Source organism: Stegodyphus dumicola, chromosome 3 (assembly GCF_044657685.1).
Source record: "Stegodyphus dumicola isolate Sdum_Otavi_A_Nest chromosome 3, ASM4465768v1".
NCBI lineage: Eukaryota > Metazoa > Arthropoda > Arachnida > Araneae > Eresidae > Stegodyphus > Stegodyphus dumicola.
In genome coordinates this window covers 120002346-120015748 of record NC_140770.1, presented here as the reverse complement: position 1 = coordinate 120015748, position 13403 = coordinate 120002346, and the positions used below count along the sequence as shown (strand labels likewise).

General features: G+C 30.6%; 1 protein-coding gene across 1 annotated transcript in view; it reads right to left on the bottom strand.

Moving 5' to 3' along the window:
• The window catches only part of LOC118183862 (dynein axonemal heavy chain 7-like), a 368025-nt gene that overhangs the window by 78135 nt on the left and 276487 nt on the right, over positions 1 to 13403 (bottom strand). Inside the window, exon 63 of the mRNA XM_085812440.1 lies at positions 10835 to 10979. Within this exon, the coding sequence (XP_085668566.1) occupies positions 10835 to 10979 (145 nt within the window). The remainder of the gene's footprint in view (positions 1 to 10834; positions 10980 to 13403) is intronic.

The window sequence follows — 13403 nt, the reverse complement described above, 5'->3', positions numbered from 1 at the left end:
CACTTTACACATGGGGAAAACCACGATAACGCCCATGCAGCCAGCCCGTTCGCGGGATTCGAACCTCGGACCGAAATACCAGTGTTCAGCGACTTTACCGCTCGGCCGCTGTTTCATCAGGAGGGGAAAAAAACGCCTTTAGGTGACATCCACATACAATACTGGATAAACTCCTGAATCTTCAAATAATTCGACTGAGAAAATCATAGGATTCTCCATTTATGATACGATATGATGTTCTATAACGTAATTTAAATTTATACAACCATATAGTTTAAAACCAGTCGCTCTTCACTTTAATCTGCAATGATATCGTTTTTGTCTTTTCTGTTAACACAAGCTCAATTGATGGTATTTGCTAGTGTACACGTCCAAGTGTTTTCTTTTTGAACGCCTAAATGCTTTGAAGTATCCTGAAAGTATATTCAAAAGCGTTCAACTTTTTGATACATCTTGGTATGTCTGACAGCCAAATTTCCCTGCAAATGTTTGCTTACTTTTCTCCTTAATTTTCTTCTTTCCTTCTACGGTTATTTCAGTTCTCACACAGGAAAATTAAGATTTTTCATTTGCTAGACTTCCATACATTTTTCATTCTTGTCAATTTTTTAAAACATCAATTACATGAATTGCGTTTCAGCTGAAGACAGCTTTTCATTTTCTAGTCATTTTAACTATAAATAAAGTTTAAAGCGAAGTCCAAAGGATAAATATTTTAATTAAAAGATTTTTCTTAAATGACAAAGAAATAAAACAGTCCATCAGTGTTTGTTCTGTACCACCGAGTCACCCGATTCTTATATCGGCTAAAACAATCTAAATCATATTAAAGATCATGTTTTTTTATACAATCTATAACGCGAGAGAAAAATTAACTTCTTAAAACATTCTTTCTAAGAGAATTAATATAAAAGATTATATTTATATATATATTTTTTAAGCTGGGACGTGAAACAAACTGTCAAACTATTAAAGTTTAATTTACATAGTAGTTATAATTAAAGTTCCAATTTGAAATGGTCATAAAAGGAAAATTACCGGACCAAATGTTATCACACTTGGGAATCGTGTAAAGGAGGTTATGGAAATTTATTTTCCGCGGGAAAAAAAGAGTTCAAAAACTCACCACCAGGAAGAAAATGGCACTGTATACAATATTGTTAAATGAAATAAGACACGAAAACATTGGTTTAAAATGTGTTTAATATTTTCCGAAACGTGTTACAAAGCATGTTCAATGCAGCGTCCAGCATTTTCCGAAAGCAAGTTAAATCCTGTTACTGCATTCTCAACAGCAGCTCTTAGCATATCAGGAGGAATGTTACGGACATGTCAGTGTATTACATTTTTCATTTCTGTTAAATTGTTTAGATTATCACCATAAACAGTGCTTTTGAGATAACCCCATAGCCAAAAGTCACAGAGGTTGAGTTCTGGTGGGAAGTGTCGGCCTATAAGACGTTCATTCGTGAAATGTTGCTTAGTAACTGTGCGACACATGTGAGGTGGGGCCCAGCCGTGCATAAAAGTCGCTGTATCTAAAATGCCACGTTACTGCAGTTCATGTATCGCGAAACATTTTAACATTGATTCTAAGTGAGCTGCAATCACAGTGGTCCAGCTGTCGACTGCTCTTCAGAGAAAAATGGTTCAGTTATAAAACTAACTGTCATTCAACACTAAACGGTGTGGAATGACTGCTATGCAATCGAATGCAGTAGGAAAATGCAATGGAACTAGATAGATAACATGAGGGATTTCTTTGGCCCAAATCGATTAAAAGCGTTTTGAATCAGTATCTTCATGTTTTAGTGCCGAATTCAGGCTTCAAAAATTACAAATTACCGATCTGTAAGAAAACGATTTCCAGATTGTACGCACTTGTGCGAGTGATTTCAGATCTCACATTTTCTAATCGCTAATTCGTAGTTTTCACGGACGAATTTCTCACTTACACGGATGGCGCACTCAACGTTTACCGAATTTAAGGCTTTTAAATGGTAATTTGCCTACTTAAGTTTCTAAAGGGTATACAACATATTAGATCCGTGTAAGAAAAGGGTAAGTTAGATTCCGACCCATATTTCGCTTAACAATATTGCATACAGCGCCATTTCCCCCCTAGTGGTGAGGTTTGGAACTTCCTTTTTTCGCGGAAAATAAATTCTCATGACCTCCTTTACACGATTACCAAGTTTGAAAACATTTGATCCAGTAGTTTTCCTTTTATGACCGTTTCAATGTGGAACTTTAATTATAATCACTCTGTATATTATTAAATTTTAATTTGAAGCTATGCGTTACATGTATACCATGCGTAAATTTTTCACTTTTATGGAAAAATAAAGAATCGAAGCAAATATGCTTGGGATAATGGACCAAAACTGAAAAAATTTCCCCTCCCTCCGAAAATAAAATATTGAAACTTCAACCTTGAATTTATTGGGTTATCGAAATATTTAATATGACTTATCTTCTAAGTCCTAGTTCCGACAACAATTCCGTCAAAAATTCTGAATTACTTAAGCTGAAGTAAAAGATTTAGTATATATTCATTGTATGTTAATAAAGTAATCAGAGTGTAATAAAAATAGACTATAGAATTTACGCTGATGAAACTTTTTGTCTGACTGCACAACATGTAATGGAAGAGAAGGCCTTGTAGAGATCTGTTTTTGACATGCCTCTAAAAGTAGATGTCATACTCCTTTTGTCTCTTCAAGGTCAAAAAACTTTCCTTTTAGAGGCAACTTTAGTTTTTGGGAAAGGAAAAAAAATCACAAGAAGACAAATTTGAAGAGCATGCAGGACGATTGAGTACACATACTTGTTTTCAGAACACAAGCGGTTATCCGACTGGTTATTGAATAATGAAAATATGCATTCTCATGCAATACAAAACATTTGGAATACGTTTTCTGACTGAAAAAGTAAGATTAAAAGTCATCTGCTTAATTCACAGCCATTTACAAGTCAACTACTCGGGCAATTGCAGAATCGTTTTGATCCTGAGGTTGTAAGACAAACCTAATATCACTGGATTTAAACACTTCTTTAATCTTCCGAGAACGTTCCTTCTTTAGCTCATATTCCAAGAATATTAAGTGAATACAATTATTGCAAAAGAAATTGAATATTCATTTGCACTGCGGCTTGGTAGTTTACTAACGAGTTAACAAAACTTAAATTCTGCTTTTTGTGTCTAAGAATAGAACAATATTTAAATATTTAAAAATAAAATATTAAATTGCAGCCTGAACAGTTGTCTAGCATTTGAAGATTGTTAAATATTAATTGTTTGTTGCAAAGTCTAACTCAGGCTGCATGGCTGGTTTTCGTAGTCTTCTAGGTTCTCTTTGCAAAGGTGCTCTATAAAAGCATCTTAACCAAATAGCTCCCATGTTCTTTCTATGTTCATATAACCAAAGCGCGATTTCCAAGTGAAATTACTAGCAAAACCCGAATCCTCATTAAAAATCATGTAGCTTGCCAATCGGGAGTAACAGGAAAGATACGGCGCCAATAATTGAATTGCTGTTATGGTACGCTGTTTCTAAACTTAGATGGTCATTTATTAATTAAATAGCCCACCAGCGGTCGAGCAGTAAAGACGCTGAACACTGGTAGTTCGGTCCGAGGTTCAAATCCCGCGAACGGGCTGGCCGCATGGGCGTTTTCGTGGTTTTCACCATGTGATGTAACGTGTATACGAGCCAATTTTCTTTAAAACGTCCTCCACGAAGGCATCCCTCCCTTTAGGCAGATAGCCCTCGTGTGCTTTGCCATAATTAAATAATCCAATCCAATCCTTAATTAACTATAATTGATTTGTAACTTCTACTAGAACTGACGGTAAGAATCAAAGTGCAAATAAATAATATCGTGTTCAATCTTGATTAATATAAAACTAAAAATATTTGCACAGAAAAATGTTTGCATTCAGACAGAAAATGTTTTGAAATATTTGCAATTACTTTATAAGAAGGATTTATTAATAACCGTAATAATTACTTATTATATTACTGATGATTAGGATTCAATTCTTGACAGTTACATTCTAAATTGGAATTTTAAGGATATAATGAAAATACGCTACGCACAAAAATACATTTTAGGATAAAAAATGAGTTGATTTTTTATGTTTTAAAACTTCTTAAATTCATTTAATGAACATCGTATCCTTGTTGTTAATTGAATCCAGAATGTTGGGTGTCGTTTATATAATTTTTCTTACTTGTCCACAGAATCTGCTGACTTATCCAGCCATTAAGTAGCTGCAGATCATTTCTACATAAACATTGAACTTCCATTAATTCAGTCTCTAGAGGGTTATATGTTTATATCATAATTTGACTTTTATAAAAATGATTATTCTAAATCTTATGTTTCTCTAAACATATACTGTACTTTAAAAATATGGATGATAGTATCAGCCGCTCTTTCAGCCACTCCAAAAGCAACAGTTTGTTTAGAAATAAATTATGCAGTTAATGTCTTAAAATTCAAATAAACATCAAACGAAAATTCTCAGTTTTAGACAATTCGATTTAAACGAAGTAAAGTAGCAGACGATAAAATGCCGAAGGTAAAGATTTATTCTTATAAAAAATTTACTTTTATTTAAAAAAAAAAAAAAAAAAAGATAGAGAAAAATTAAAAATATAGTTAAAAATTTGAATAATTGAATAATATCATCTATAATTTAAAAAATAGCTTTTCATATAGTATTAATGAATATTTATTACGCATCATTGAGGGAAAAAATTTCATATAATTAATTCTCCGTAAAATTTTACTTGAAATTTTAGGTTAAAAATAGCTGTTGCAATTAATTCACTGTAACAAAAATCCATAGACCACATTTGGCGTTATTATCACTCAAAAAAAAAAAAAAAAAAAAAAAAAAAAAAAAATGCGAAATTTCAAAACGCGAAAATATGTAAATTCGTGTATATCTTTGAAAATTTTGAATAAAAAAGTCTAATTTTTGCAGATATGCTTAAAAATATACCTACTTTAAGATGATGGTAAAAATTTTATAGGTTATAATTCAAAATTTTTTTCGAAAAATTTATAAAAATTATTTAAAAATAGAAATTTAAAAAATAAAACGCAAAAAATGGGTAAATTTAATTTGGAATGAACCTAAATTTCGAAATGTGAGAGAAAAAATCAAAAAAGTTTAAGAATAAAAAGAGATATTAATAAATATTTGCCAAATTCAATTAACATTGAGGAGCTAAAATTTTGAAAGCCAATATTTTAAAAACTAATCGTACGATTTTTAGAAAACTTGGTATTCTGGCATAATTGGAGTCGTAGAATCGGAATATGAAAAAAAAAAATTGGTATGTTATTTCAGAAAAAGTCCGATTTTGTGTCAAAATACCTATGTTAGAATAGTGCTATATATAAATCTAATATATATCCTAAGTCGCGCTTTCGAGACATGAAAAACGCAGTTTGAATTTTGTCAATCCGTCCAGTAGAACGGGAGATATAGCACTGTCCCATTTTATTTATTTATTTATTTATTTATTTATTTATTTATTTATTTTTTTGAGCAGTGTACATTTCGTGACAATATTTTACTTTCTTACTTTCTTTAATAATGTAAATAACATTTTAATGAATAGATGTTTATAAAAAACGGTCTAAAATAAGAAAGTATAAAAATTTAGCTAAAAAAAGCTGTTTATATTACATAGTCTTCATGAGTAAATCCAAAATTTCATGCCATTCAGAGGGTTTATATAATTAGAAAAAGTAATGAAGCATTTCTGCAACATAGTTTCATGTTAATCAACAATAGTTTTGCCATATTAAAATTTTAAAGTCAAACTGTAAAACAAAATCCAGGGAAGTATCAAATATATTTAAATATATTTATAAAAATTAAATGTATTAATATCAAAATAAAATAAAATGCACTAAAATACATAATGTATAGATATATATTTTATCAATTACAACAAAGATGAAAATGCCCATAAAAATAGAAATCATTACAACAATTACATTATGTGGATTAAATATATTATTGATAATATCTTATATTATTAAAAATATAAAAATAGTATAAATTATTCAGAGTTATTTTTATTGCTTTTAAATTGTTCAGTTTGTTACACAAGTATGCTTAAAATTTGAGACATATATAGAAATTTGTTTACTCAAATGCAGCAAAGCTTGTAAAGGCTATCTGCCTGAGGTCAGAGATGGTTTTGTAAAGAGCTTTTTAAGGGTAGTTTGCTTACTTTCACATTACACATGGGCACAAACTACAAAAACATTCCTTCAACTACCCTGTTATCAAGTATCAAGGCCAAATCAAATTAGCAATATTTATTGATCTTACCTACTTGTTCAGATTACTTAAAGAGCTTATATTACATATAATGCAATACACTGAAAACAAGTTATTTATTAGATTTCATAAATGTAAATTAAAAATCTATGTTTCTGGGAAAAATAAAACTTGTGAGGCTGCATTAATGATAGATCGTAATACAAAAAAGAAGCCCCAAAATTGGAAAAATTCAATTATATGCATTTTTAACTCAAAGCCAGGAAAGAAACTAACAAATTTAAATTTATTTGAAAATTAAATGCATTAATATGAAAATAAAACACGCTATATCATCATATAACTGACTAAAAATAATTTAGTACAGAAAGATTATAATATAATTGCATGTAATTTTCCTGTAAATAAATTTAGCGCCTAAAATGTCTAAAACGAAAAGGTTTGATAAGATGATCAAGAATTACTGTTAGGTAACAGGGTAATGGTTAAGAGATTTGGTGAAAATGATATTTGAGCTACACCAGTTGATTCTGATCACACACATGTCATTTCGTAAGTTCAGAATTTTATTTTGAAGAGTATCCAGGAAGATATAAATTTAGCTGAACAACCAGAACTCCTTTATCGATTCAAATTCTAGTATTAAAATAAGTGCAAAATTCAAAAAAGTACTTCTCGAGTGCTTAGTAGCATACTAAGAAATTTATAAAAATCAGTCGGTGAATCCCTATAAATGGGGATAGCAGATTTTTGGAAAAAACTCAGACATGGAAATTACGAGGCAGCACAAGAAAACGCAGAAGAAGAGCATATTTTGCGAGAAAAGGATTGCCTTTTCTGGCAAAATTATTTTTGATGCTTATTAAGAACAATGTTGAATACGATTTAAAAATTAGCATGCATTGTAGAGACATTAGGTATTTTTGGAAGCAGGCAAGATGAAAAATTAGCAAAGCATCTAATCACAAACCTCTCAATTACGCGCCAAGCGTGCAGACCACCACACCACGAAGGCATGCCAAGAAGGCGGGAGAAATACCTTATAGCACTACATAAATTTAATATGTATTTTGATGAATTATTAATGATTTTTATAGACACATTTCTGATTATTATGTACTAGCAGCTTCGCTACCAACCTTCGTCTGGCTTTTAAATGTACCGGAAAAATGGCTGAAGGGAATACCAAACGTCAAATTTAAAAACTGCATAGAATTTTACTCTTCAGAACAACTTCAGAATAGCTAAGTGCCTGCGTTTCATGACGATGTGAAAATGGAGTGTGTAGAGTAAAATCTCGCTTTCCTATAGCCCATTACATCTCAAAATGACGCGATTTCGTCACAAAACATAAAATAGAAAAAAAAAAAAAAAAAAAATTCGAATTTCGAAAAAAATCACTTCGAGGTGCACTGGCTCTTGTCTAGATGCACCTATGTACCAAATTTCGTAGCCGTGGATCTATTAGCTTACGCGCAGCGCGAACGAAAAACACACACACAGACAGACTCTTTCTTTTATTATATGTAGAGACTAGCAGCTTCGCTGACAGCCTTCGTCTGGCTTTTAAATGTACCGGAAAAATCGCTGAAGGGAAAACTAAACGTTAAATTTAAAAACTGCCTAAAATTTTACTCTGCAGAAAAACTTCATAAAAAAAGTTATTACGTATAACAAAATTACAATGAAATAAGCAATATTCTTTAATACAAATATTAATTATCCTAATAAATAAATTAACCAACTTCCCTTTGCAAAATCTTAAGAACTCAAATGGTATAAAGGAGGTTAAGAACTTTGTTTCCTAAAAAAATCACTCAAAACTTTTCAATACCTTAAAAATAGTGAAATGAGCAATAAATAAGATAAAAGAATAATAATAAAAAAAAATTCTGAAAAGCAACGTATAATTAATGATATTTTATTTTATATTTTCAAGAGAAAAAAATTACACTGAAATAAGCTATATCCCTTAATACAAATATTAATTATTCTAATAAAAAAAATTAATCAACTTTCCGTTGAAGAAAAAAAAATCATGAAAAACTTTTCAATATCTTACAAACAGTGAAATAAGCAAAAAATAACATGAAAGCAACTCCCCCCCCCCGAAAAAAAAATCCGCGCAGAATTTTACTCTGCAGAACAACTTTATCAAAAAAATCAATAAAAATGTATTATATAGATATATATATAAATGACAATAAAATATACCAATCTCTTAAAAACAGTGACATAAGAAATAGGATGAAATATTGTTGCCAAACCCATATTTCTAAAAGAATGAAACTATTCAAAATGATTCGATTTCATCAAAAATCTATCAACAACAATAAGACAGGAAAATTGTTGCCAAAATCACATTTTTAAATATGTGAGAAGTGTACTCGGAAGCTTCATTTAAAAAATTTTTTAAAAACACAAAATATTATCATTTTTCCCGAATTCTTTTTGTAAAAGCAGTCGCAAGGATGAAAGTTTAACGTGTCCAAAAATCAAAGAAAAATAAACTGTACATTTTTAAAAATAAACTTTTTTAGAAAAAATCCCGTTGAAAAGGTGTTAAGCTCATTTTGTTAAATAAATTCGTATTTAATCGATTGATTGAAACACGAAATTTATTTTAAGTGCGTAAAATAGCTAAGTGCCTGCGTTTCATGACGATGTGAAAATGGAGTGTGTAGAGTAAAATCTCGCTTTCCTATAGCCCATTACATCTCAAAATGACGCGATTTCGTCACAAAACATAAAATAGAAAAAAAAAAAAAAAAATTCGAATTTCGAAAAAAATCACTTCGAGGTGCACTGGCTCTTGTCTAGATGCACCTATGTACCAAATTTCGTAGCCGTGGATCTATTAGCTTACGCGCAGCGCGAACGAAAAACACACACACAGACAGACTCTTTCTTTTATTATATGTAGAGACTAGCAGCTTCGCTGACAGCCTTCGTCTGGCTTTTAAATGTACCGGAAAAATCGCTGAAGGGAAAACTAAACGTTAAATTTAAAAACTGCCTAAAATTTTACTCTGCAGAAAAACTTCATAAAAAAAGTTATTACGTATAACAAAATTACAATGAAATAAGCAATATTCTTTAATACAAATATTAATTATCCTAATAAATAAATTAACCAACTTCCCTTTGCAAAATCTTAAGAACTCAAATGGTATAAAGGAGGTTAAGAACTTTGTTTCCTAAAAAAATCACTCAAAACTTTTCAATACCTTAAAAATAGTGAAATGAGCAATAAATAAGATAAAAGAATAATAATAAAAAAAATTCTGAAAAGCAACGTATAATTAATGATATTTTATTTTATATTTTCAAGAGAAAAAAATTACACTGAAATAAGCTATATCCCTTAATACAAATATTAATTATTCTAATAAAAAAAATTAATCAACTTTCCGTTGAAGAAAAAAAAATCATGAAAAACTTTTCAATATCTTACAAACAGTGAAATAAGCAAAAAATAACATGAAAGCAACTCCCCCCCCCCGAAAAAAAAATCCGCGCAGAATTTTACTCTGCAGAACAACTTTATCAAAAAAATCAATAAAAATGTATTATATAGATATATATATAAATGACAATAAAATATACCAATCTCTTAAAAACAGTGACATAAGAAATAGGATGAAATATTGTTGCCAAACCCATATTTCTAAAAGAATGAAACTATTCAAAATGATTCGATTTCATCAAAAATCTATCAACAACAATAAGACAGGAAAATTGTTGCCAAAATCACATTTTTAAAGATGTGAGATGTGAGAAGTGTATTAGGAAGCTTCATTAAAAATTTTTTTTAAAATACAAAATATTATCATTTTTCCAAAATTCTTTTTGTAAAAGCAGTCGCAAGGAGGAAAGTTTAACGTGTGCAAAAATCAAGGAAAAATAAACTGTATATTTTTTAAAATAAACTTTTTTAGAAAAAATACCGTTGAAAAGGTGTTAAGCTCACTTTGTTAAATAAATTCGTATTTAATCGATTTATTGATTTATTTTGAGTTCGTAAAATAGCTAAGTGCCTACGTTTCATGACGATGTGAAAATGGAGTGTGTAGAGTAAAATCTCGCTTTCCTATAGTCCATTATGTCTCAAAATGACGCGATTTCGTCACAAAACATAAAATTTAAAAAAATTCTAATTCAAATTTCGAAAAAATCGCTTCGAGGTGCATTGGATCTTGTCTAGATGCACCTATGTACCAAATTTCGTAGCCGTGGACAGACTCTTTCTTTTATTATATGTAGAGAAGATGTCTGATATTATAAAAGAGAAGTATTATAATTTTGTTGATTTATGAAATCTTCAATTTTTGTGCTAGTCGTTTGTTTGATGTAGCCTGATTTAGTATAATATTGTACTTTTAAGGAAATTGACAATCATGCATATGCAGGGGTATGCATTTGTACCAAATCAATAATCAGAAAAACTTTAAAAATAACTTAAAATGAAAAACATCCACTAAATAATCATTTTAAAGAAGTCTTCTTTGACTACAGAGAAAAAAGTACTTTATCTGGTCTCATGCATCTCAGCACTAACAGCTTCTGAAAACCATTTGTAACTTCTTGCCACTTTCCTGGAAGTTCTATATTATGTGGCTCTTTAGATTCATGAATTTCTTTCCAGATTTCAGGACTGGAAATAAAATCTTCCCTATAAGAACAAAATTTATATGCATTATTAATGTATCTATTTTTTATGATTCAGCTCATATATATATATACAGCAGAGAGTTTAATTGTATATTCAGAAGTACATAATTACAGTATTAATAAATTCAAACGAGTTATTTTGATATGAAGAAAATGAAATAAAAAGCATGGTTAGACAGTTTTTAATCCATAAAAAATATGCCAACTGCATGCAAATTAAAAAATTAATTCTACAAAAACAGCTTAAAATTTCTATCTGGAACGATCTTCATTTGAAATACAAAAATCAAAATCTGTTTTTATATTTAGCATTCTAGAAATGAAGGGATAGAGGGTTAATATTTTTAAGCCCAACAATAGTTTAGAAATTTTTGTCACATATATCTGAACAGAAGGAATAAAATATATGAATCATATTTCCTCGATTCCATAATAAACCTTTTGACCTTTGTAAGCATTTATGAAAAAGATGTGCATCTTAAAATCATAGTTTTCTTTTCATGGTTCTCCACATTCTGGACATAGCATACTCGGAAAACTTTATAACTGACCTAGCACAATAGAATTTCAAACAGTGGATATTTGTCCAAATAGATTAAAACATTATGTAACACAAAACGTAGAGGCCCAATTCCTAGTGTCATGTGACATTCATTGACATGTGACATTCCTAGTGTCATGTGACATTCCTAGTGTCATGACTAGTGTCATGTGACCTAGTGTCATTCCTAGTGACAACAATAGTCACTGGATGTTTCAGTCAATGAATTATTTAAGTATTACTTGCAAATATAAATCTTGGATGTTGATTAAAAAATTTCCACTAACATATTTTAGATAATAGAAAAGCACTATCATCACAGAATGAGCATCAACAGCCGAGTAACTATTCCAAAAATCAATGATGCAGTACTCTCATTAAAAATATTAACAAGGGCCCAATTAAAATAACATAAGGCCCTAGAACACAACATTCTTTCAGAAGCCTCCAGCACCCACTTTTGTTATATTTATGAGGGGGAGAAAAAGGATTACCGTATTTGACGGCATATAAGACGCACCTTTATTTAGAAGGCCACGCACAAGGAAAAAAGTTTCAATAGTCCGCGCGACAGCGCAGTACCACAATAACTTAAAATGTGGTTTCTTTTAGTTCTCACGTTTTGTAAAAGCCAAATAAACAATCATTGAATGCAATTGCCAAACGTATTTTTATTAAGGAAAATTAACAAACGGCAAGCTATTTTGAACATGATATATAAATTTTAATAATGAATAAAAGAATGAACGGCAAGCAATCAAACATAATACAAAATAAAGCAGAAACAACAAAAAAGACAGATTCAAGGAAAACGTTGCCTATCATTGCATTTTCTGTGCAATAGTTGTTTTTGTGCTCATTGATAAGTCTTGCCTTTTCATGAATTTGTAGTACTAGCCCTCAGACCTTGAAAAGTTCTGATTACCATGTTTTTCTACAAATCCTTTGGCTTCATTGATTATCATTTTAGTTGAAACACTTATCCCAGATTTCCTCTTATCTATCACCCACATTTTTACGGCATTTTCAAGTTCAGGCCAAGATGGAGCTGGGCATCGAAGGTTATGTTTTTAATTTTTAGCAGTTTTCAGTTGATCTTCCTGCAGTCGCCAAGTACGTATCATTTTTTCGGTAGGTGGTGGATCGAAATGCCTTGCTGCTGCTCTGTTTCCATGCACTTTGGCGTAGTTTAACACTCCTAGTTTATACTGAATAATGAATAGCTTAATCTCTTGTTTCCTGTAGTCATATTTTCCAGGGTATTTTTTTTAAAACAAATAGTTTTAAGCACCCATACTGACACGTTTATACAGAGTAACACCGATACGGACACGTGTGTCGGCTGAGTCAAAGAAAGTCATATAGACGTAATGTGACCATCGAATCTGTTCGAACTTCGACATCAGCTTCGAGCTTTGGCGCTTTTGGGTGACAGATATTTCACGCATGCGCAAAATAATTATGGCAGATGTAGAAAACGTTATATGTGTCTAGACCTTTATCCGGGCTAAAAATAGCATTCAGTATTGAACGTTAAAATGTGTCCTTCACGTATAAGACGCAGGCAACTTTTTTGAGACCAAATTTAGGAAAAAAGTGCGTCTTATATGCCGTCAAATACGGTAAACAGAATTATAGGATTTATCTAGTCAACTAAAATATGGATCATCAGTGGACCTAGACAATAATCTAGCCCAGTTGCTAATATTTTCAGCGGTTTACAAGAACGTATATTTTGGAATAATGAAGATGGCTCAGAACTATATGATAATGAAAAGTTTCAGAAGAATCAATATTAATTTAAAAGTGAGTTTTGAATAGCATATCTGTACAATTACTTAATTGAAGCAGTTAAATTTTGTTACAATAAAAAAAGGTTAAATA